Below are 24,793 nucleotides of genomic sequence, written 5' to 3' on the forward strand. Positions count from 1 at the left end.
AAGATCAAACTCTGTAGGCTTCTTCACACACTGCAGGATGCCCCATGTAGATGCAAAGACTGGATTTTTCCTTAAGAGTGTCAGTAGCCTCTTAAAATATGAAAAAGAAGAGAGGGAACCAAATGGCATAGCTAAGCTTTTTTCCACCTCAAACAAGGTCGGTGGGTACCCCAAGCTAATGGGGGGATAGCTCAGTGCTTTGAGCATTGGCCTGCTAAACCCAGGGTTGTGAGTTCAGTCCTTGAGGGGGCAATTTAAGGATCTGGGGCAAAAATTGGGGATTGGTCCTGCTCTGAGCAGGGGGTTGGACTAGATGACCTCTAGAAGTCCCTTCCAACCCTGAGATTCTATGATTCTAAGGCACTGTGATAAAAATGGTAAACGGGGGTGCATCATTCTTTTGGGTGCCAAAGGACTGAGATTTCTCTGGGGATCCCATTATCAGGGACTGGTGGTGGTAGGCAGCTGCTAAGCAGCTAGTACAAGCAAGAGCCCTTCTCTCTGGAGGCAAAGGGTAACAGAGTAACTAGGTGATACACCTTGCTTAGTACCCTGAGAACCATCATACCCTTCTGGCCTTATGACGCACAAATATTTTCCCCCTTTGTCTCCACAGAAACCCCAACTCCCAGGCCTTTCCTGGCTCCCTCCTGATTTCCTTCTTTTGTTTCCATTTTTACCCATCTGTAGATCCCAGATCAAGGAGAAAACCAAGAAAGTTCAATACCAACAACTTGATGAACAGTGAAAATTTTATTCTTTATTCAGGCTCGACAAATTCTCTGCATTCTGGCAGCAGATTCAATCCCCCAGAAAATCCCAAAGCAGAACTGAGGCTGCAGGTCATAACGAGAGAAGACTCAGAGAAGATGTAATAAAGTCCTCTGCTTTGGTAACGAGATTTGGAGAGAAGCTGGGGAACGGGAAGCACATGAGCCGGTTTTGCAAGCTGGGAGGAGGGCACTGAGAAGTGGTAAGCATGGGTTGGAAGGGACTGAATTGATCCCACTGATTTTCAGGAGACCAATGCAAGACTCAACCCAAGAAGCTCTCACTCCTGCAGACACCCACGATGTTCATGAAAAACCCAGTTTGCACCTTCAGGCACCTAAATACCTTGACAAAGCTGGCCCCATGTCCACTACATTTAGAGGAACTATACAAGATTGTGTCTGGGTTTTTTGACACTGATTGTTGCCCCCAGAAGTGATAGGGTTTGTCTGGCAGAAGAAGGAAAATTAATATGTGTGTGACTTGGAAACATTAAAATAAATTGTTTTTAAAAAGGAGGGGACACAATTAATAGGCCGGGTTAATGCAAAAATACAAGGTTTGGAATTTTCAGAGTGACAGCCGTGTTAGTCTGTATTCGCAAAAAGAAAAGGAGGACTTGGGGCACCTTAGAGACTAACCAATTTATTTGAGCATGAGCTTTCGTGGGCTACAGCTCACTTCATCCGAAGTGTTTGGAATGACTAACACATTAAGAGCCTCAGATAAGCAAAGAATGACAGAATGTTCATGCACCAGCGCCATCTACTGGATAGTGCTGGAAGCAGCAGAGAAAGTAATAGACGAAATCCGGGAGCTGTTGGCAAGTAATCCTCTTATTCTCTATTGGACCTTAGACACCATCCTCCAACAAACAGGGTATATCAACTGGCATCAGCATGCTGGACCTCAGAGTTTTGCTGAGCCTACCAGTGAAGCTGGAGAACTTAGAAGTGCTGCCAGACACTTGGACAAACCATGTGTCCTGCTCTCGCCTATCCCGGGCTTATCAGGCTGAGAAAAGACGGTGAGACTTCCTTTCAGAGACTGTGTTTCTTTAATCCCAGTATCTGGAAGTTCCCCTGTTGCACCTGCACTTTCTAGCAAGACCTCAAGGAAAAACATCTTGGATTTTTCATAGACTCATAGGACCATAGGGTGAGAAGGGACCACAAGGGTCAGGTAGTCTAACCCCCTGCAAGATACAGGATTTTTTGTATCTAAACCATTTTAACTAAGCAATGTCATATGCCTGTTTCTCCTTTATCCATCCAACTCAATAGCATAAGAGAACCTCTAACAATAACTTTAAGCAACTGCTTTTGATAGTTTAAACTCTTTCAAACCTCCACATTAGAAAGAGCAGGGACCAGGTTAGTAGGATGCCTTCAGACAAAGTGCATCAGAGAATTACTTAAAGTGTGACAAATGTAGTTGAGATATTGAAGAACTGATTGTTATAAATAAATGTAGTAAGAAATCTGACTGTGTGATTTGTATGGTACAGGTGATAGGCCTCAACACTGGTCTATCTACATCCATTGAGTGCCAGACTGCGTGTGTAATCTGGGTTCAGTACATTCCTAGGACATTTTCTGTATCTAATCTTTGATCTATAAAGTTGATGATTATATGCCTTGTTGACTGCAGCAGTACTGTCCAGGGTAAAAGCAGACCTGAGTAGAGCTTAGCATTAAAATGAGAAAGCTCACACTCCCTGGACTCAATAATAAGGAGTTATCCTAATTAAATTTCCTAAAAACAAGGATGGAAAATCCAGTTTGATAGATTTCAGCTTTCAGATCTACTCTGGCACCTTGGCAAATCCATACTCTTTACCCCCCACCCGCCCCCTTCTCACTTAAAAGAGTGCACAGGGTTCTCTTGTTTCTACTGACATGGGGGAAGCCCAAAGCAAATTCAAGGCTGTGAGTAATAGTAATAGTAGGAGAGAGAAGACGCCATTCAATCACCTACACTACCGATGAGATTTGGAAGGAAGTTTGGGAACTGCTGCGAAGGAGGTGGATGAAGGAGAATGGAAAAAGCAGAAGTGGCTGGGGGAGAAGTTTGGTCCGGCCGTGTGTCCTCATCATTAAAGCCATTAGAAACATTGTTATTGAGAGGAAATTGGATTCTTTTTTCGCAAAAGGAAAATATTCCCAGAAAGCATCTTCTTCCCTCGAAAACTGTCAAATTTTTCTTTACAAAACCTGAAAATGTTTGACTAGCAATAAACCAGTTTTGTTTTCAGGAAATATTTTTGTTTGTTTTGGCAGCTACCGACAGACAGAGGATCTAAAAAGGGGGATGGTATCAAGTTCCAGGGACTGCACCCCGCATGCCAGGGTGGGGATCACTACATGAGTGACAAGATGAACCCCCCCACCCCAACATCTACATCATCGAGGGCGAATCCTACCGGGTTGTGAAGGACTTGAGCACAGATGCTGAGTCCAAGGTCTGTGAGCGGGGACCACTACATGCACTATGATTTCTTTTTCTGCATCATCTTCCTAGAGCGGGGGGTTATGTGCCATGTCTTTGACATGAGCACAGATGAAAATGGGTTCGACACTCCCCTTCGGCCTGAATGCTGCAAGGGGCTCTATTACTTTGACTTCAGCGTCTTCCCAACCCTGACCAAGGTGTTCAGAAATGGGGGGACTCAGTTCCACCAGTACAATGACATGAGCTCCACCGATTCAGTCTCCTTCTCCATCCACCCCAACGTGCTGAACTTCTTGCCCAGGGGGGGCTGACTCTCACAACAGGCATCTCAACCGGTGCCTGGAAGTGCATCAAGAACCGAAGGACTCCGAATCTCCCATCACCTGGTCAGACAAGGTCACCCGCAAGGTGGGCTATGCCAAGCACCATATGTCCCGCATCAAGCACAGCTGGAGGATCTCTGCTGAGATGTCCCTCAGGGCTCAAGCTCAGCACCCAGGTCCAGTTCTCCTTCAAGCCCGAGTACAGTGGAAGAAGCGTCTGCATGGAGCAGGAGGACTGGAATGAAGCCCAGGAAGAAGAGGAGTCAGCCCAGGTGACCCTGGAGCCCAAAAAGAACCTGTACATCCGGCAGTACCGCCTCAGCATAGGGCACAAGCCCATCTTGTTCTGCAGGGTTGTCCAGTTCACAGAAGAAAACCATCGGCTCCAGTCCCCTAAACGTCCGGGAGGATGGAGAATGCCCTCACTCACTTTCACCAGGCACTGGAAGGGGGTTGGAGTGCAGGAAGGGGTGCAGGCTCTGGACTGGGGCCGAGGGTTTTGGAATGGAGGAGGGGGCTCTGGGCTGAGCCTGGGGCAGGGGGTTGGGATGCAGGAGGGGGTGCGGGGTGCAGGCTCTGGGAGGGAGTTTGGGTGCCGGAGGGGGCTCAGGGCTAGGGCAGGGCGTCGGGGTGCAGCAAGGGGTTTGGAGTGCTGGTTCCAGGACAGGGCTGGGGCAAGGGGGTGGGGTGTGCCTTAGGAGATAGGGAGACTGCCTTAGCTCTGCTGTGCTGCTGGACTTTTAGCAGCCCAAAATCTCCCGGTTTGGCTTCAGTACCCTCCGGGAGATAGAGCCCGATCCCAGGAGACTCCTGACAAAACCGGGAGGATTGGCAACCCTGCACCTGCCCCATACTGAAGAGAAAGATGACCCTCTACCTCAGATACCTGCCAATCTGACGTGCGGGGGGGATTCCTTCCCCACCTCGATTCTGATGATCAATTGGATCCTGAGCATGCCAGCCCAAGCACCAACCAGGCAGCTCAGAGCTGTGACCCACTCTGTCCTGTCTCCAGGTGTGGACTATCTCTGATCACTACACTTCAGAGGAAAGTGAAAAAAAATCCCAGGGAGCCAATGGGGTATCGAGGTAACCCGTCCTGCCTGACCCCTGCAGGGGAAGCCCGGAAGCATGAGATTAGATGGTAATAATAGTCTTTATACAGGGCTGCAAGTGTTATGAGCATGTTGAGCTGCACTGGTTTAGTTCCTTACCTTCAATCCCCCCAGTTCATCAAGAGGGCAAAGGCCTCCTGTCCCATTCCCACCTCCCTGAGTCACCCATCCCCCTGCACTGGGGCTGGATCGGAGCCAGATCCCCCTCGAGGAGAAAGGCCCCATGACACAGTCACTGACCCTCTCCCAGATGGCAGAACCTTCAGCCCTAATCGGTTATGTCCTGTTTTCCTCCCTGGAAACACACAAAGTGTTGCAAGCACAGGACGGCCTGATAGCAGGTGGCTGCAATACAGGCCATGCAGATAAGAGTCTGGCAGGGATCCCACCCTCTGGTGAAGCAGCCATGGCCCCTATCAGAGAGCAGGGCTTGGGGGAACAGAATTGGGGACCCCTTAACACGGAGAAGGGGCTCGATTGGCCCACAGGGGCAGGGTGAGGGGGTGGAAGCCAGAGTGGGAGATGGGGAGGGAACACTCAGGGGAAAAGGGAGGCATAGTATGAGGGAGGAAGGATGAGCCTGGTGAGAAGGCGGAGTCAGTGGAAAGGGGGAGGAGCCACTGGAGAGGAAGCAAACAGATGTTATACTTACAAGAAGCACACGGGATTTTTATAGGGGAGAAGGCAGCACGCCGCATTTATTGAGAATACGACAGTTAGCAGATGCTTTTTAATTACATACACATACATATTAGGCATACAGCCCCGCCAGTCTAGAGTCTGGATCAATCTAGTGGCCAGCCAGATAGATCACAGAGGGGAGCCGGGCTCTGTCGGTTGCAATTCGATGCTTTTGGAGTGGCGGCAAGACAAACCCAAAGTCCCATGGCCAAGCAGCCTGCTCTTATGGAGTCTTCTTTTGCCGTTGAAGTTTAAGAATTTTGCTGTGTCAGTTTCTGACCGGTTACTTTTTAATTGGTGTTATTTTTTGATGTTAACATTCCAAAACACCTTGGAGGGGGTTATTTTGGTTTGGTTTTGATGCAGTTAATTGTTTTGTTTCTAGTGGTGCCAGCCTTTACCTCAGGGTATTAATTTGCCCTTCTTTCATTATGGATGTGGGCTGATGGCGTTGGGAAGGGTTTTTTTTTTTTTTTGATTATTTGGCTATAACAACGGCCTTTACACCTTTCTTTTTGATGCATACATTTTTTATTTACATAAACCATTTTTTACAGAGACCTTTAAAGGTATCCAGTAGTTTGTAAATTAAACCTGACTACATTTTGTGATTAAAACAGTTCACATTGTGGCCTGGGCTTTTCAAAAAAAATTATTTTTTTTAACGTAGACACAATACAAGATTCTGTTTTTTACTTACTAAACCTTAAAACAAAGAAATGTATATTTAACGAGAGTGGCTAATTTATATAATACACATAGGAAACCAAAGTAGACATTACAACTTATTTTAAAACAAAAGGGCGACCATAATTAGTTATAAGGATTGTTTTGGTCGGTTTTTGCCTTAACATTAGTACAGACACTGGCAGTCTGTCAGATGCGTTTTTAACCAGTGTTCCAGAGGGTCTTTCCTTTCTGCTGTTCAAAAAGGGTGGCTGGCAGGATGATTAAACTATACATTAATTCTTATAGTACAAATATAAAATTTTACTTCTACACAGACCCCGTCAGCGTTTACATCCAGAGAATTGCAGGGCTGGTTTTGCTCTTCTCTAAGGTCCCATCCATCTCGGTACAGCCCAGGAACTCGCTCCTGGCCCCAAGCGGAGCTGTCATCAGCTGAGAGGAACTACCAGGTGGGAGTGTCAGCTGGAACTTTGGGGCGGGGGGACCCCAGGGCTGGGCTAGCAGGGGGCTGTGTGTTGGGACTGAGGGGCAACGGCAGAGCTGGTGGCGAGGACTGAGCCCAGGGCTAGGATAGCTGGGGGGTTGCGGGTCGGGAGTGAGGGAACTTTGGTGCGTTGTTTTCCTCTGAGCTCCATTCAGGGACTCCTGGCTGGGCACAGAGTTAGTCCTTGGGATCCTGTCGATATTTCCTCCCCTCTTTATCTCCACGCAGGGCAGCCCTTTGCACTTATGGGGTGAGATGGAGGAGACATGGCCCAGATGGATAGATCCATGGTGGAAAGTGGGAGCCCGTGTGAGGTGGGATCCTCATGGGGCAGGACGCTGGGCTTTCCCCTTCCTCAGGATTGCGCCACCCCCTGGAGATTGGTCTGCAGGGCACATCTAGGAGACTTCATTGCAGACAGGTGCCTGGTTGCTCTTGGACCTGGGGATCTTCAAGCATCAAAGGTTCACAAAGGATGAGATGAGCTATCATCCTGCCCTCACTTCTCCTCGTCTCAGGGCTGGACACCTGCGATGGACCATTGGTCCCTCACAATGACGCCCCAGGCACCGACATCTTCGATAATCAAAAGGGCTTCTTTATCATCTGCTCCGACCTGGATTGCTACCTGCGGACAGACAATCAAAAGAGCGGGACTGGTATAGAGATCGGGAGACTGCACCCTGCGTGACAGGATGGGGATCTCTACGGGAGTGACAAGACGATTCCCCCCAACATCTACATCATCAAGGGCGACTCCTACCAGGTGGTAAAGGACTTCAGCACAGATGCTGAGGCCAAGGTCCATAAGCTGCATCCCAACTGCTGTGGCGGGGACCATGCACTGTGCTTCCGGGTTCCACATCATCTTCCGAGAGCTGCGTGTCGTGTGCTCTGCCCTTGACGTGGGCACAGATGAACATGGGATGGATGCTCCCCTACCACTTCTTTCCAACAGTACTGAAGGTGGATGAGAAATGGTGGGTGGAGCTCATGTTCATATACATGTACTACTGAGCCCACCAACAGATCTCCTTCTCCATCCACCCCAACGTGCTGACCTTCTTCCCCGGGGGGCTGACCCTCCCCAAGGGCACCTCAACCAGCAGCTGGGAGTGTATCAATGGGATCAAATCAGCCCCTTCAAATCCATACTTATCGCTTCCCAGTGCCCTCCTCCCAGCTCGCAAACCCTGCTCATCCACTTCCCCTCCCCCAGCTTCTCTGCAAATCGCGTCACCAGGGCAGATGATTTCATTTCATGAGTCTTCTCTCATTATAACCCGCAGCCTGAATTCTGCTTTGGGATAATTCCAGGGTCGAATCTGCTGCAGAAGCACAAAGAATTTGTCCAGCATTCACCAGGCTGTTGGGGTTGACTTTCCTTGGTCTTCTCCTTGGTTTGGGGGTCTGTAGAAGGGTAAAAAACAAGAAAGCATGAGGGAGCCGGGATGGTAATAATTGTCTTCATATGGGGCTGCAAGTGCTAGGAGCATGTTGAGCTGCATCCCTGACCCATTCATGTAGAGGGGAAAGGCCCCGTGTCCCGTTCTCGCCTCCCTGAGTCCCCAACCCCCCAGCCCTGGGGCTGGATGGGAACCAGCGGCCCTAGAGGGGAAAGGCCCTGTGACACTTTCACTGACCCTCGCACAAACTGGAGAATCTTCAGCCTCAACTAGTTACGTCCTGCTCCACCTGAACTGGCCCCTAGCAGGCGTGACTGGCCCTTTTTATCCTGCCTGTTGGACCCTGATTGACTTCTGCCTACTCCCGGTCCTTCTAGCCACTGTGGGACCAAGTGGGGGCTTTCTAGAGGGTCCAAACTTGCTGCTCTTTCCCCCCCAGACAGGCCAGCTTCTTGGGGCCTGGTGCCCCCACATGGCTGAGCCCCCAGCAGGGGGCAACAAATGCCTGGCACACCCTATAAAGGGGGGTAGGGCAAGGGACACAAGGCACAGGTAAGGGGGAGGTGCCCAGGCAGAGAACCCATCTTAGTCCCCGGAGAGCCTTCTGCATCCCCTCCACCTCATGTCTGCCCTGCCTTCTCCATCCTGAGCCCCCAGCATGTAGCTAGAAGGGTGTCATCACGAGACAGCACTGGTGGGGGAGGGGGCAGCAGGAATGGGACCCTGAGAGCCATAGGGAATGGAACAGCCTGTGGAACTCACCACCACATGAATTTAACAGAGGCTGAACGGCCAATCAGAGGTTCTTGGATCACTCCCTGCAAGCCAGAGGAGCCACGCCCTGAGGTGAGGGGGCAGGAGGAAAGTCTGCAATTGAGGGCATGGCCCAGCAATAGGGGGAGCAGGAGGAAGTGGCTTCCCTGGGCAGGTTATTCCACAATTGTCCACAAGGGGGTGCCGCTCTCAAAGGCCAAGCTAGGTGGGCTCCCTGGGCTGAGGGGCCCTAGGGATCCTTCAGCAACAGCACAGATTTAGGGCAAGCATGGCAGACTCTGGGCCAGTTACCTCCCAGCTTCATTCCAGCTCCAGCAACCCACCAAGGGGGAGGGATCCATATACAGATGGGGAGAGCTAGGACTGAAACCCCAAAAGCCTTACCTCCCAGACCCCTGACCTCCCTGCTCTCACCATTAGACGCCCCCCTCCCACCTCTGAGCAGCAGAAAGAACCCAGGATTCCCGGTCTCAAAGGCCCCCCATACACACACACTCCAACCACAAGACCCCACTCCCCTCCCAGAGCCAGGGAGAGAACCCAGGCGTCCTGACCTCCCTTTAACTACTAAACTCTTCATCCCATCTCCAAGCAGGGAAAAGAACCCAAGAGTCCTGCCACCCCCTCCCAACTATTAGACACGCCCCCATCTCCGAGCAGAGGATAGAACCCAGGCATCCTAGCCACCAGCCTCCTCTGTTCTAACCACTGACTAGCCCATCCCCTCCCCCAGCCTAGGAGAGAACCCAGGCGTCCCGTCCCCCCCCCCCCACCCCTTTAATGGCTGTGCAGTTGGGAGGAGCCGGCCAGCGACTTCCCCTCCCCTTTAGCTACGACTTCCCGTTTGGGGGCGGGCCAGGCGGATCTCAGCCCGGGCAAGGCTGCGGGTTACCATCGCCGGCTGGAGGCGCAGCGCCTTGGAGAGGGGCGCACGGCCCCGGGAGCGCAGCGCCTTGGAGAGGGGCGCACGGCCCCGTCTCCACTCCGAGCGCCGGTGAGATGCGGGGAGCATCCCCGCCCCATTCCGGGCTGCCCCATCGCCCCTTCCCGGGGGGCTCTGCAAGTGGGGCCTCTCCAGGGGGGTCCCCCCTTCTGGGATAGGGGGAGCAGAGGCCGCGCTGGGCTGCTGGTTACCCGTGGTGCCCGGTGCAGAGCCAGCTTCCACCCGGGACCCAGGCCTCCTTCCCCCTCCCACACACACCCAGGGCCTGGCCCTTCTTGGTGTGACTCCCCCACAGACTCCCCCAACCTCCCTTTCAGGGACCAAGCTGATTCTCCCCCCACCCTGTGCCCTGGGCGGTGGTGCCCTTCCTGCCCTCCACACCGCCAGGGTCTGGCTGGTCTCGGCCTAGCCCATTTCAATATGGACCCCCCCCCTCACTCTCCCCCTCTGGTGTCCCCCAGGAGCTCAGCCCCCCCATGGCCGGGATCGCCCCACGGGCACGCTCCCCTGGCACCGATGTCTTCACCACCCCTCATGGCTTCTTCATCGTCCGCTCCGACGTGGGCTGCTTCCTCCAGGCGCCCGAGTGCCACTCCCCAGAGGCCGTGGAGATCCGGGGCCTGCACCCTGCCTGCCAGGGTGGGGAACACTATGTGGGCGACACCACCGGCTCCTGTGTCTGCATCCTCCGGGGGGACGCGTTCCACCGAACCACAGACCTGAGCGCCGCCCCCAGCCCCGACGCCCTCCCCCTGCACCCCACATGCCGCGGAGGCGACCACTATGCCTCGTGGGGCAGCCGCTTCTCCCTCATCTTCCTGGCCCGGGGCGTGGTTCTGTCTGTGGCTGACCTGACCACGGGGGCCGAAGCAGAGGAGATGCCCCTGGAGCCCGCGTCCCGCCACGGACTCTACTACTACGCTCTTGACGCTACCCACCTGGCTTTCCTGGGTGTGGACGAGCAGCGGGGGCTATACAGCCAGGTCTTCTCTAGCTCGGGGCACCAGGAGGTCCTCCCCGTCCACGCGGACGTGGCCAGCTTCCTCCCGGGTGGATTGTCCCTGGTCCACAGGGGCACCTTTGGGGCATGGGAATGTGTCAAGCTGATCCAGAACGAGACGGACGGGCCGCTCCCCGGCAGCCATGAGATAACCCGGAAGGTGGGACGTGTGGAAGAGAAATTGGCCAACTGGACCTTCTCCACGGCCGGTTCCCCGGCACCTGCAGACCTTTCTGTGGCCTTGCTCCAGGCCCAGTTCTCCCTGCCCCCCATGTATGGGGGGCTGGGGCTCAGGACGGAGCAGGAGGAGTGGGAGGCCGTGGCTGAAGAGGGAGAGGAGCTGCGGGTCATTCTTCAGCCCCGGCAGAAGCTCTACTGGTGGCAGTATCACCTGGGCTTGGGGCACCGGCCTGTTCTCTTCTGCCGCTGCCTCAAGGTGACCCGTAGCCCCGCCTCACCTGCCAGCCTCCCACTGCCCCGGTCGGACGCAGGAGACGCTGGCATCTGACTGGGGAATGGAGGCTGGCGGTAGAGGAAAGGTTAACGTTGTCGCTGAATAAATGATGTTCTATTGCACTGTCAGCGGCTGTCTGTGGATGGCTTTGGGACCCCACCCCACTCCTCCCAAGGTGGAGAAATTGAGGCATAGAATGTATCAGGGTAGGACACGGAGTTGTGGCTCCCAGCACCCTGCTCTAACCACTAGACCCCACTCCCATCCCGGAGCTGGGGATAGAACCCCGGAGTCCTGACTCCTAGCCCCACCCCCCAACCACTTGACTCGACTCACCCTCCAGAGCCAGGGAGAGAACGCAGGAGTCCTGAAGGCCAGCAACACGGTTTTCTTTCTTCAAGCTTCCCTCATGTCCCAAGCAGGTATTGCACCCCTGGGACAGGCACTGCACTATCCGGGTCGCAGGGGGTCTGGGAATACAGGGGAAAAATGGGGTTTGGCCCAACAGGGACCCCCCACCTTCCAGATCCAGGTGATAACTGCACTGCAGGACCCCATGGAAACGGTGTTTATGGGGGGGGCAGCCTGGAGGAGACCAGGGATCAGTTTGGGGGGCGGGGTCATGGCAGTGGGAGCTTGGGGGGCGAGGGACACATGGGATCGGGGGAAGGCTCTTTAGGGGAAGTCGTGCTGCTGTTCCTATGACCTCGTTCAGCACCAGAGCCAGTTACAAACCTTCAACACACTTGGGAATGTTCTTCTCTCTGACTTGGTTTCCCTGGCTGTGAAATGGGGTGAGGATCCTACCTATTGTCTAGTGAGACTAAGATCGTTGGGGCAAGGACTGTTTCTCACAAAGGGTCTGTGCAGTGCCTGGCATGGCAGGGGCCCTGATCTCAGTCCGGGTATTCTAGGATCTACCCCAACACAAATAATTTGCCTCTCTCTCCCTCCATCTCCATTCTCACTTCTCCATCCATCCCATATCGCCCAGCCATTTAGCTCCCTTACCCCCACCCTATGTTCAGGCATCTCCATCCCATCTAAGCAGGGCCCATGAGGAGGGTGTGGGTTGGGAACCATGTACCAAGGGGGCATGGGGAGCTCTTACTCGCTGGCTCTCTCCAGGGACACAGAGAATGTCCTATCTGTGACCGGGGCACTGGGTTTGTCTCCTGAGGAGGGGAGGGGCTCAAACTGAGACCCCCTAGGTGCCCTATCCTGGTATGGTTTCAGCTCCCTCAGGGTCAATCCAGAGTCACTCCCAACTGCATTGGGATAAGGGCTGGATTCTGATCTCAGGGCCCCTCCGGCATCCATCTGGAATTGACTGTAATGGTGTTGCTCCAGATTTACAATGGAGTAGAAGTATCCAGGACATGTGGGTGGTCTGACATTTGCAGTGCTGGATTAGGAGTCAGGACTCCTGGATTCTATCCCCAGCTCTGGGAGGGGAGCGATAAGCAGTGGTTACCCTGAATTCTATCCCACTACCTCTTGGAGTCTCTGAATTTTGGGGTGACAAAAATGCAGTTTTATCAGATGGGCCCTGCCATTTATTTATCATCATTATCAAAAAACATATTTACATAAATAGCCACTGAATGTATAAAGGTCGATAAGGCTGGGTAATGACCTGCCACGCCCTCAGCTTTGGTGGGATAGAGACAAGACAAGAAAGATGGAGAACACAAGGCTTAGGGGACGGGAATGCAGGAGACATGGCTGGAAGAGTGCCATTGGATTTCAGGAAAATGAAGGATGTGCCAAGCGGGTCAGATCATCTCCACGCATGGAGCTGAGGGAACTGGGACTCCAGAAAAGATGGGTAGAGCAAAGAAGGGGACTCTCTCTTGAGCGAGACTTTTGGCCTGGCTGAGGGCAAGAGGTAGGAGACAGAAGAAGGCTGGAGCTGACCGAGGTCAGAAGGAGACAGGCGAGCAAGGAGGAAGTACGGTAGCCAAAGCTTGCAGAGAAGCTCTAGCAAGGAGATGTTGAACCTCCTACAGCCAGGGCGTCTTTGAGCTCAGGCCATAGTGACTCAAACCAGCAGACCGTGAAGTCTGCTGCTTGCCGGGGGCTAAGATTCGCAATGTGACGGAGAGACTGCCGAGACTCATCAAGCCCTCGGATCGCTACCCCTTCCTGCTTCTCCACGTGGGCACCAATGATACTGCCAAGAATGACCTTGAGCAGATCACTGCGTACTACGTGGCTCTGGGAAGAAGGATAAAGGAGTTTGAGGCGCAAGTGGTGTTCTCGTCCATCCTCCCCGTGGAAGGAAAAGGCCTGGGTAGAGATCGTTGAATCGTGGAAGTCAACGAATGGCTACGCAGGTGGTGTCGGAGAGAAGGCTTTGGATTCTTTGACCATGGGATGGTGTTCCATGAAGGAGGAGTGCTGGGCAGAGACGGGCTCCACCTTACAAAGAGAGGGAAGAGCATCTTTGCAAGCAGGCTGGCTAACCTAGTGAGGAGGGCTTTAAACTAGGTTCACCGGGGGAAGGAGACCAAAGCCCTGAGGTAAGTGGAAAAGCGGGATACCGCGAGGAAGCACAGGTAGGAATGTCTGTGAGGGGAGGGCTCCTGCCTCATACTGAGAATGAGAGGCGATCAGCAGGTTATCTCAAGTGCTTATATACGAATGCACAAAGCCTTGGAAACAAGCAGGGAGAACTGGAGGTCCTGGTGATGTCAAGGAATTATGACGTGATTGGAATAACAGAGACTTGGTGGGATAACTCACATGACTGGAGTACTGTCATGGATGGTTATAAACTGTTCAGGAAGGACAGGCAGGGCAGAAAAGGTCAGGGAGTAGCACTGTATGTAAGGGAGCAGTATGACTGCTCAGAGCTCCGGTACGAAACTGCAGAAAAACCTGAGTGTCTCTGGATTAAGTTTAGAAGTGTGAGCAACAAGAGTGATGTAATGGTGGGAGTCTGCTATAGACCACCGGACCAGGTGGATGAGGCTTTCTTCCGTCAGCTCGTAGAAGCTACTAGATCGCACGCCCTGGTTCTCATGGGTGACTTTAATTTTCCGGACATCTGCTGGGAGAGCAATACAGCCGTGCACAGACAATCCAGGAAGTTTTTGGAAAGCGTAGGGGACAATTTCCTGGTGCAAGTGCTACAGGAGCCAACTAGGGGGGGAGCTTTTCTTGACCTGCTGCTCACAAACCGGGAAGAATTAGTAGGGGAAGCAAAAGTGGATGGGAATCTAGGAGGCAGTGACCATGAGTTGGTTGAGTTCAGGATCCTGACACAGGGAAGAAAGGTAAGCAGCAGGATACAGACCCTGGACTTCACGAAAGCAGACTTCGACTCCCTCAGGGAACGGATGGGTAGGATCCCCTGAGGGACTAACATGAAGGGGAAAGGAGTCCAGGAGAGCTGGCTGTATTTCAAGGAATCCCTGTTGAGGTTACAGGGACAAACCATCCCGATGAGTCGAAAGAATAGTAAATATGGCAGGCAACCAGCTTGGCTTAACGGTGAAATCCTAGCGGATCTTAAACATAAAAAAGAAGCTTACAAGAAGTGGAAGGTTGGACATATGACCAGGGAAGAGTATAAAAATATTGCTCGGGCATGTAGGAATGAAATCAGGAGGGCCAAATCGCACCTGGAGCTGCAGCAAGCGAGAGATGTCAAGAGTAACAAGAAGGGTTTCTTCAGGTATGTTGGCAACAAGAAGAAAGCCAAGGAAAGTGTGGGCCCCTTAATGAATGAGGGAGGCAACCTAGTGACAGAGGATGTGGAAAAAGCTAATGTACTCAATGCCTCTGTCTTCGCTAACAAGGTCAGCTCCCAGACTGCTGCGTTGGGCATAACAACATGGGGAATAGATGGCCAGCCCTCTGTGGAGAAAGAGGTGGTTAGGGACTATTTAGAAAAGCTGGACGTGCACAAGTCCATGGAGCCGGACGAGTTGCATCCGAGAGTGCTAAAGGAATTGGCGGCTGTGATTGCTGAGCCATTCGCCATTATCTTTGAAAACTCGTGGCGAACGGGGAAAGTCCCAGATGACTGGAAAAAGGCTAATGTAGTGCCCATCTTTAAAAAAGGGAAGAAGGAGGATCCTGGGAACTACAGGCCAGTCAGCCTCACCTCAGTCCCTGGAAAAATCATGGAGCAGGTCCTCAAAGAATCAATCCTGAAGCACTTACATGAGAGGAAAGTGATCAGGAACAGTCAGCATGGATTCACCAAGGGAAGGTCATGCCTGACTAATCTAATCGCCTTCTATGATGAGATTACTGGTTCTGTGGATGAAGGGAAAGCAGAGGATGTATTGTTTCTTGACTTTAGCAAAGCTTTTGACACGGTCTCCCACAGTATTCTTGTCAGCAAGTTAAAGAAGTATGGGCTGGATAAATGGACTATAAGGTGGATAGAAAGTTGGCTAGATTGTCGGGCTCAACGGGTAGTGATCAATGGCTCCATGTCTAGCTGGCAGCCAGTGTCAAGTGGAGTGCCCCAGGGGTCGGTCCTGGGGCCGGTTTTGTTCAATATCTTCATAAATGATCTGGAGGATGGTGTGGATTGCACTCTCAGCAAATTTGCGGATGGTACTAAACTGGGAGGAGTGGTAGATATGCTGGAGGGCAGGGATAGGATACAGAGGGACCTAGACAAATTGGAGGATTGGGCCAAAAGAAATCTGATGAGGTTCAATAAGGATAAGTGCAGGGTCCTGCACTTAGGACGGAAGAACCCAATGCACCGCTACAGACTAGGGACCAAATGGCTAGGCAGCAGTTCTGCGGAAAAGGACCTAGGGGTGACAGTGGACGAGAAGCTGGATATGAGTCAGCAGTGTGCCCTTGTTGCCAAGAAGGCCAATGGCATTTTGGGATGTATAAGTAGGGGCATAGCGAGCAGATTGAGGGACGTGATCATCCCCCTCTATTCGACATTGGTGAGGCCTCATCTGGAGTCCTGTGTCCAGTTTTGGGCCCCACACTACAAGAAGGATGTGGATAAATTGGAGAGAGTCCAGCGAAGGGCAACAAAAATGATTAGGGGTCTGGAACACATGACTTATGAGGAGAGGCTGAGGGAACTGGGATTGTTTAGTCTGCAGAAGAGAAGAATGAGGGGGGATTTGCTAGCTGCTTTCAACTACCTGAGAAGTGGTTCCAGAGAGGATGGTTCTAGACTATTCTCTGTGGTAGAAGAGGACAGGACAAGGAGTAATGGTCTCAAGTTGCAGTGGGGAAGGTTTAGGTTGGATATTAGGAAAAACTTTTTCACTAGGAGGGTGGTGAAACACTGGAATGCGTTACCTAGGGAGGTGGTAGAATCTCCTTCCTTAGAAGTTTTTAAGGTCAGGCTTGACAAAGCCCTGGCTGGGATGATTTAATTGGGGATTGGTCCTGCTTTGAGCAGGGGGTTGGACTAGATGACCTCCTGAGGTCCCTTCCAACCCTGATATTCTATGATTCTATGACTCATGCTTTAAGGTCCACAACGCACCCATCGCTTGGAGGCACTCGGAACAGATTCTGCTTCGTTGACACCGGAGCCAGGCAGAGGTATATCTAGGGTGTAGGGTGACTTGGAGAAGCATCCATGTGTCGTGGGTTTACAGCACAGACCAGAGGGGAAGGCCAGAGCCATGGACTTCCTGCCGGCCCCTGGAATAGGACATCTCTATACAGCAGCAAGAGGACATTATTGCCAGCATCCTATGATGGCTGGAAGTAGCCTTGTAGAGCTCCTTGGGCTGGCACAGTGGAACGGACTCTGGGTGGGGAAGTGACATGCCCGCTGGGTCTGAGGGGGCAGAAGCCAAGGTGAGAGGAGGAGAAGTGGGGTGGAGAAGTATGGACCCAACCTTGGGCTCCTCCAATCTTTCTTTCCTCGCCGACACCCTCTTCCCCCTTGTCCATCAACAGCAACGAAGGATGAAGACCATGCCTGCTTGCATTCCATCTGCCTGGCTCTGAGCCTCCAGCTTGGCTGGGTTTGGAGGCCGTTGCCTGGTTTTCCTGTGAACTTCAAGCAGCCATTGCCACCACAGACAGTTGGCTTGGAAAAGGACCAGCCAATGCTTCTCCCATGGGTGGCTTCGGTCGTACCTTCCAGGTATAGCGGTCAGTTTTCCAAAATAAATACGCCATGGTCTGTCCCTTCTCCATGACGGTTGATGAGGCAAGTTCGGGTGGGTTCTCCCACAGGTGCAGCAATCTCTCTCCCCAGGCCAGAGAAGGGCTGCTGGATGTCTCTCTCTGAGAAGGCACCCTAGATGAGCTATAAATGGTCCTTCAGCATTTGCTGAAGTCCTAACTGTGAGGCACCTGGATCAGATGCCAGGCCCAACTTCAGAGGGATGAGTAGAGAGAGACGTAGTGGGGAACCCACCTGCAACATGTGTGGTCCGCAGAACAGGATAACAACCTACTACTGCTACTAAACAATGAGAGTTACACCTGCAGCTCCATCTGTGATGTTGGCACTTAAGGTTGTGGCTTCAATCCCAGCTGGTGACCCAGCTGCTATATAACATGATGGTTCACACAGGATAACAACCTGCTACTGCTACCAGCTAATGGGCTTACTCCTGCAGCTCAGTTGGCTGTGTTCAATTATTATTAGCACTGACAGCTGTGGGTTCAAGCCCTGCTGATAACTTGGGGGGGAGCTTGTTTACATGAGAGGATAACAGCTTTCTACTGCTACCACACAGTGGAGTTACGTGGGGCAAAGTCCATGATTTTGGTCCTGAAGGTCATTGGTTCAGTCCCTTGTTCATGATGCACCATGGGAGGTTGTCACGTAAAGAGCTAGTCCAGGTGGGAGGTTAATAGCTTACTGCTGCTAATGAAGTTCATCTGGGATTTTGGTGGGTGCAATCCCTGCTGGTGGGAGGATAAGGGTAGACCCCAGGGGGTCAGCAATGGCTGACATGGGCGTCTCAGAAGTTGAGGCTCAGCAGGTTTTCAGAGAGCTTGTTCAGATCCCGGCTACAGGGCTCTCTGTGCAGGACGAAGTCCACCTTCTGGTCCTGACCCGTGAAGATCGTCAAGAGCTCCTGCCGAAGCCGCTCAGTCTCCCGCGGCTTCCGTACCACCTCCGCCTCCTCTCCCTTTTCCTCCTGCGGCTGTCTCCTCTGCCGCCGCTCCCCGGGGGGCTTCCTGTCCCGCAGCTGCAGCACCTCTGTCTGGGAGGCTGGCCGGCTGGGGGCGGGAAAGGGAGCCCCATGCCCCGCGAAGGAGTGGCAAGTGGGAGGCTTCTGCCTGCAGTGAGGAGCATTGAGGCAAAGTTAGCATCAGCTCCCAGCCACCCCCAGCCCCAAGCCTGACCCCCCAGATGGTTGGCAGTGGGACATGGATGCAGTTCCCAAGTCTGACCAGCAGGGCGCAGGCAGGCATTTGGCAGTCAAAAATGCCAGCATTCAAGGGGAGGAATCAGCATCTCCTTAAAGGGATTTTGGCACATGGGGCATTTCTTCTCAGCTGAAGGAGGTTTGGCTGAGAGGGGTGGTTCCCCACATGACTAGGTACCTGAGGGGTTTCTGCAGGAATTCGTCCAAGGTGGGACCCTCTCGGCCCAGCGGGTCATCTGGAACCATGAAGATGTTCCCCACGAAGGTGAACTGCAGCAGTCTGAGAGGGAAGAAGAAGTTTAGAATCCCATTCGGGATTAGAGCCAGCACCCCATAGAGAGGAAAAGGCCTCGTGTCCCCTTCTCTGTCCCCCTGAGCCGGCTAGTTTCCTGCTCTGGGGCCAGGTTGGAGCTGGAGGGGAAAGGCCTAAGATCCCATTCCCACCCTGCTGAGCTAGCCAGTTCCCCTACCCTGGGCCTGGATCAGACTTGATGCCCCCCTAGAGGGGAAAGGCCCTGTGTCCCATTCCCCACCCCCTGAGCCAGCCAGTCTCTGCCCAGGAGCTGGGTGGGAACCAGCACCCCCTAGAGGGGAAAGGCCCCATGTCCCATTCCCTGGCCCCCTCACCTCTCTTTGATGATTCTGGTCCATTTCTTGGACTCCTGCATGAGGTCCCGGAGCTGGTCATTGGTGACGATGACTCCGTTAGTCTCCTCTGCCAGCCTGAGCATGAACCTAACCCAAAGGGGGCAGAGTGAGACCCCAGCACTCCAGGCCCTGCTCTGGGTTCCAGGACAAGGCTAACAGCTGGGTCCCAGGTGCTGGCTGTACCCAACACTGACCACAAGGTGGCGGCAGCACCACAGGAGTAGAACCATAGTCCCCTATAGGGAAGCAGTGTGATAATGAGGTGATGGGCATAAGGGGGTCCCTGTCTGCCTGCTCTAAGCAGGCTGCAGGTCTGGAGTGAGGGGCACCACGGAGCTGGGGGGTGGATGCCAGAGCTGGGATGGCAGGGATCCCTGGGTAAGGATTGAGAGGCCGCACAGAGCTATTTCATCCCCACCTCTGGAGCTCAGCCTTCAATTAACCCCCAGCTGCAGGGACTTTCTGCTTCACAGCCACCCCCTCGTTCCTCATGTGACCAGATAGGGGTGTAGCAGCCCCTCGCAGCTTGGAAAGCCCAGTGGGGGTGGACCTCCGAGGCCTGGCCCCTCAGCTCTCTGCCAGCTGGGCTCAGACAGCACCACATCGGTGGCTCCACTGAGTCCTCTGCTCCTGCAGGGGCAGCGTAGAGTGTGGGAGGGCTCCCCACATCAGGAGGGGGGCGGAGAGGGAGCCCCAGGTTTACCTGTCATCGTAGGATGTGATGCGCTTCCCAGCCACTTGGCGTGAGGGTGTCAGTGACAGCAAGCTCAGGTCCTGCAGCTGGGTCAGGAAATGTCTCTCTGGGGGAGGAGGGGAGATGGAGTCAGCAAGCATGGGGCTGGAGGACAGGGTGGGGCTTTAGGAAGTGGGATCTATGAGGGTGAGCATCAAGCCCTAGGGGGCAGGGTGGTATGGGGTAACAAGAGGCCCCGGGGGGCAAGCTCATGGCAGAGTAGCGAGGGGCCCCAGGGGGCAAGCTCATGGCAGGGTAGCAAGGGGCCCCAGGGGGCCAGCCTGGTGGGGTGGTGAAGGGCCCCAGGTGGCAGGCCCGGGCAATGTCATGCAGGGCGATAAAGCTCCATCATCACCCCACCTCCCTTCTTACCTTCCACCCTGGCAACCTTCTCCATCCTCCACTGTGGCACGAAGACCGTCACCTCCCGGTGCCCACGGTCCCAGAAATACTGCACAGCCAGAGCGATGCCCCGGCAGGAGAAGAACTGGTGTAAGCCGTGCCTACAGGAGGGACGGAAGGCGATGTTGAGGCATGGAGGTGCTGGCACTGGGTTCCCCTGGCACAGCGTTGGGCAAATAGGGGAAGAGGGGCCAATGCAATAGGACAGTCCTAGAATTCTGAGCTCTACGCCAGGTGTGGGAGAGGAATTGCAAGAACAAGGAGTAATGGTCTCAAGTTGCAGTGGGGAAGGTTTAGGTTGGATATTAGGAAAAACTTTTTCACTAGGAGGATGGTGAAGTACTGGAATGGGTTACCTAGGGAAGTGGTGGAATCTCCTTCCTTAGAGGTTTTTAAGGTCAGGCTTGGCAAAGCCCTGGCTGGGATGATTTCATTGGGGACTGGTCCTGCTTTGAGCAGGGGGTTGGACTAGATGACCTCCTGAGGTCCCTTCCAACCCTGATATTCCATGATTCTATGAATTGGGGCTGGTTTGGTCCTGAAGCCAAATGATGCCTATGGACTAGTCAAGTATAGGGCCTTAGGAGACCTCAAATCCAGATGAAGCCCCAAGATCAAAGGCTTGATGTTCCGATAGGCTCCAAGACTAGACTAGGCTCCAGAAACCTGAGACTGGATTGTGCATAGGCCTCAAGACTACACTATCCCTCAGGACTCTAAGCTTGTGGTGACCTCAAGACATTCCTGTGGTGACCTCAAGAGTAGACTAGGCCCTAAGGCCTACAGACAAGTCAAGCCTATGGTCTTGGGGCCTAGGTTGGTCTTGAGGGCAGGAAAATCTAACATAGAATCCTGCGGCCTAAATTGATTTTGAGGTCTATGGTCAAGACAAACATAGAGTCTTGAGGCCTACAGGAATGCCAAGTCTAGGATCTTAGTCTGATCTTGGGACCTATGGGGCAGATCAAACATAGAGATCTGGGGCCTGATCTGATCTTGAGGCCTGTAGGAAAGTGAAGCCTAGAGTCTTGGGGCCTGTTTGGGTTTTGAGGCCTAGTGAGGCCTACAGGAAAGTCAAGCCTACAGTCTTGAAGCTTAGCTGCTCTTAAGGCATATTGATGCTTAAAGGTACATCAAGCCTAGATTCTCCAGGCCTACTCTGGTCCTGAAGTCAATGGACAAGTCAACCATAAAATGCTGGGGCCTAGTCTGGTCTTGAGGCCTACAAGAAAGAAAAGGCCTTGAAGCCTAGTTAAGGTGTATTGAGGCCTGCAGGCAAGTTGCAAGACCTAAGTCAATAGGGTTAAGAGGTATTCAGCTGACCAAGCATCCTGGTTTCTTAGCTGGGCTCACCACGCACCATGCCCTAGGTCTCGGAGCAAGACGCAGCAACACAGGCTACTTACACCATGGCTACATTGCTGCCATCGATAATGACCCTCCTTAGGTTCTTTTTCCCTGGCGTGTTGGCCAAGATGAGCTTGAAGGGTGTCCGGATGGCTTCCTTAAACCGCTGGGCTCCGGTCACCATTGGCACTGGGCCTGCTGGCACTGGGTACACATCCTCAGCTGGCTGGCTCTCCTCAGCAGCCCATGCAGGGGAAGCTACAGGGGTCACATCCATGGGGAAATCAGAGCCTTCTGGGAGGGGAGGTGGGCCACGGACTCCTCTGTGGACAGGAGACCCTCCTTTCCTCCCCGGTTCACAGTGATGTTGACCCTGGGGATACTCCTTGCCATTCGAGAGGGCCGGCTCTCCATCTCTGCAGCTGCCTCTATCCTCCAGCCTAGTTTTAACCCCAGCCTCCTCTTGGTGGTTGGCTTTCTCATTGAGCCTTCTCAGTAGGCCGGCCAAGGGGGCCCCTGTCCAGATCTCAGCCGGGATCTCGCTGGGTGAGTGGCCACAGTTGGCCGCTGCTGACTTGATGACCTCCAGCAGGTATTCGTGTTCATCTTGGGTCGTCTCTGGGGGCGGAGGAGGAGGAGAAGACGTCTCCCTTGCCCTGGACTCCTGAAAGGGCGCAGGGTCATGCCCCTGCTGGGAGGAGGAGGCCTGTTCCATCTGGACCCTGTCCAGGATTTTTGAGGGGGCTTCCCGCACACCACATTCCAATAGCACCTTCTTCACCACCCGCTCCTCGTAGCCCATGGTCTTGAAGAAGTTCAGCATGATCTTGAACTCCTTCTCCGTCCATGATGACAGGGCCCCAGCCGACTGTTCCTCCTCCTCCTCCTGGCTGCTCTCCTCCGGCCCCCTTTCCTCCACTTCTCTCATCCAGTCCTGGGTGCCGGGGAACATCAAGTCTTCTTGAGCCTGCTGGCTGCCGTCCAAACCTGGGATGGGTTTCGATGACCTCTTGTAAAGCACTGGCCTCTCGGAGGCCTCCTCCGCCAGCTTCTCCTGGTCCTGAGGACAGCCTGGGATGCCAGACCTGGAGCCCTGATGCCTGGTCTGGTCTGGAGGTCTACTGAGGTCAAAGAAGCCCTGGGGCCTAGCCCCACCTGTCGCTTTCGCTTCCCACCACTGCAGCTGGTCCCAATTGATACCTGGTGGCACCCATGCTCTATTTCTTGGTGTCCATTCCCCGACTTCCTCCTGGATGTCCCGCACTAGGCTGAGCAGCTCCTCCTTGAGTGGGGTGGGCAGGATAAGAAGGTCTATGGCATGCTTGTCATCGTGGGACTCCACCAGCTCCCGGAAGGCCTTCTTCACCAGAGCCTCCTGCTCCTCCGGCAGCCGTGGTGCCTTCTGGTATTTCTCCACAAACTCCTGGATGCGGCTCTGGGCCATCACGAAGGCTTCGGCTAGGCCTGAGACCAGCAGGGAGCCGGGGCTGAGCAGGACCAGGTTGGCAGAGGTCCCCTTAGTGAGACAGTCCAGGAAGAGACCTTGAGCTCCCACAAAGACGCACTGCATGTCCTTAGGGTAGCAGACTTTCTCGCTCAACTCCGGGCTGCAGAGCCCCTTGATATACTCCTGGAGGACACAACACAGGGACAGGGTTAGAACGGGCTATTGCGGGACACCGGCTTCCAAGAATGTGTCTTCTGCTGGCTGGAATGAGAACTTCTCACTGTGTATCATGAGCCCTGTACTACTCAGCGCTGGGCTGGGGCTTTATTTGAGGCAAAGATTGTCTGTGCAACACCTTGCACAACAAGGCCCTGATCTCGGTCGGAGTCTGTGGAGCGCCTGGCACAATACGGCCCTGATCTCAGTTGGGGTCTGTGGAGTGCCCAGAACAGTGGGGCCCTGATACATAATTATATGTTTGTATACAAACAAAATCTGCATTTAAATGAATATTTTTTAAGACGCAAAACCCAGCACTCAAAAGTTAGGAAATGCCAGAATAGCAGATGTCTGGGTAATCTTAACTCTGCCCCCTCCCACGCATACATCACCACACAGGTTTTAATTACACCATCACAGGTATCTATCTATCCTCATACAGACCCCCACTCTCTCTCTATCACTGTGTCCAGACAATCTCTACCATCTATCCATCCATGCATCCATACGCTCCCTATCTATCTATCCATCTATCTATCTCCATACACCCCACTAGTTGCCCTTATCACAATTAATAATGGCTACAAAGGGTGTGTGATGATGCCCCTCAACCCCTACCCACAGCCCCCTGCTGTCCGGAACTTAACTTGGCTGCCCCTGGTTGTGTCTAGTTGTACAAGATGGCAGGGTAATCGGGGTACAGTTGTGTAAAAGAGTAATCACAGTGCAAGAAATGTTAGGCAAAAGAGAATTTTGTGTGGTAAAAGGAAAAGGGGAGGAATGATGGGAACACTGAGCCTTGGGGTGGCTCTGGGGGATTAGATTGTTGCTTTGGTGGGTGTGCATGAAAACTCTGTGGGCATGGGGGAGGCAGTTACACCTTGTGTAAAATTAATTTGGCTAATATGATGTTATGGAGGTTAAACTATATGGAAGGAATGTGCATTTTCCCAGGACGTGTGGAGTGTCTATTGGAGAAGGGGTAAAAGAAATGCAAATAAAACATGGTACTTCATTAAAATCCTAATAGGGCTCCAAAAGGAGCCACAATAGGTTGTGCTTTCTTTTTCAGATCTGTGTGTTTTGGAGCAGGAGATGAAAGTGGAAAGTAATCAGAACTCTAGTGGAAGTGGAATGTTTCCCTTTTAAGACACTCTCTAAACTGCTAACAGCTTTGGATCCAAAAGCAAGCTAGTAAGCCTCTGTGTGTAAATGCAAATTACCTAGCTGATGGGCACAAAGGAGCTGCAAATAACAAATACATCTGGTCAGCAAACAAGCTACTAGAAGACTCAGATTATGGCCCTTCAGGAAAGGGAGGTGAAAAAAACAAGTCAAGTCTGAAAATAAGGGGGACAGGTTAACCTTAAGGGGTGTGTGTGTGTGTGTGTACAGTGCTAAAATCTGAAGCTGTGTCTCAGCTATTACCTGAGAATAAACTTAAAGCTTGGTACAGCAGAGAAACTATTGCAAACTTGGTCTGTTGTACAAGAGGGGAAACTGAGGTACACCATCTCATGAATTTCATAAATGATCAGTGAGTGAGGTAATTCACTAGCCTGACTATAGAACAA

General features: G+C 53.0%; 2 protein-coding genes across 13 annotated transcripts in view; one reads left to right on the plus strand and one right to left on the minus strand.

The window, feature by feature from the left end:
• LOC140896641 (uncharacterized) overlaps positions 1–11,220 on the plus strand; it is a 34,738-nt gene extending 23,518 nt beyond the window's left edge. Inside the window, exons 7-10 of one of the 3 annotated variants that reach the window (XM_073308576.1) lie at positions 691–973; positions 6,346–6,480; positions 6,744–9,689; positions 10,100–11,220. In XM_073308576.1, coding sequence (XP_073164677.1) covers positions 10,115–11,146 — 1,032 coding nt within the window. In that variant the 5' untranslated portion in view covers positions 691–973; positions 6,346–6,480; positions 6,744–9,689; positions 10,100–10,114 and the 3' untranslated portion in view covers positions 11,147–11,220. Of the gene's footprint in view, positions 1–690; positions 1,799–3,050; positions 4,051–4,226; positions 4,690–6,345; positions 6,481–6,743; positions 9,690–10,099 lie in introns of those variants that run through there. The other 2 variants (XM_073308577.1, XR_012154601.1) reach the window with 2 other exon arrangements.
• KHNYN (KH and NYN domain containing) overlaps positions 7,806–24,793 on the minus strand; it is a 32,565-nt gene continuing 15,577 nt past the window's right edge. For 8 of the 10 annotated variants that reach the window (XM_073308568.1, XM_073308567.1, XM_073308575.1 and 5 more), the window contains exons 4-11: positions 21,613–23,183; positions 20,177–20,307; positions 19,775–19,871; positions 19,051–19,158; positions 18,602–18,703; positions 16,572–18,334; positions 10,577–11,562; positions 7,806–7,925 (exon numbers count right to left, since the gene is read on the minus strand). In XM_073308568.1, the coding sequence (XP_073164669.1) occupies positions 18,013–18,334; positions 18,602–18,703; positions 19,051–19,158; positions 19,775–19,871; positions 20,177–20,307; positions 21,613–23,183 (2,331 nt within the window). In that variant the 3' untranslated portion in view covers positions 7,806–7,925; positions 10,577–11,562; positions 16,572–18,012. Of the gene's footprint in view, positions 7,926–10,576; positions 11,563–12,088; positions 18,335–18,601; positions 18,704–19,050; positions 19,159–19,774; positions 19,872–20,176; positions 20,308–21,612; positions 23,184–24,793 lie in introns of those variants that run through there. The other 2 variants (XM_073308569.1, XM_073308566.1) reach the window with 2 other exon arrangements.

The sequence above is a fragment of the Lepidochelys kempii genome, chromosome 13, assembly GCF_965140265.1.
Source record: "Lepidochelys kempii isolate rLepKem1 chromosome 13, rLepKem1.hap2, whole genome shotgun sequence".
In the NCBI taxonomy this organism is placed as follows: domain Eukaryota; kingdom Metazoa; phylum Chordata; order Testudines; family Cheloniidae; genus Lepidochelys; species Lepidochelys kempii.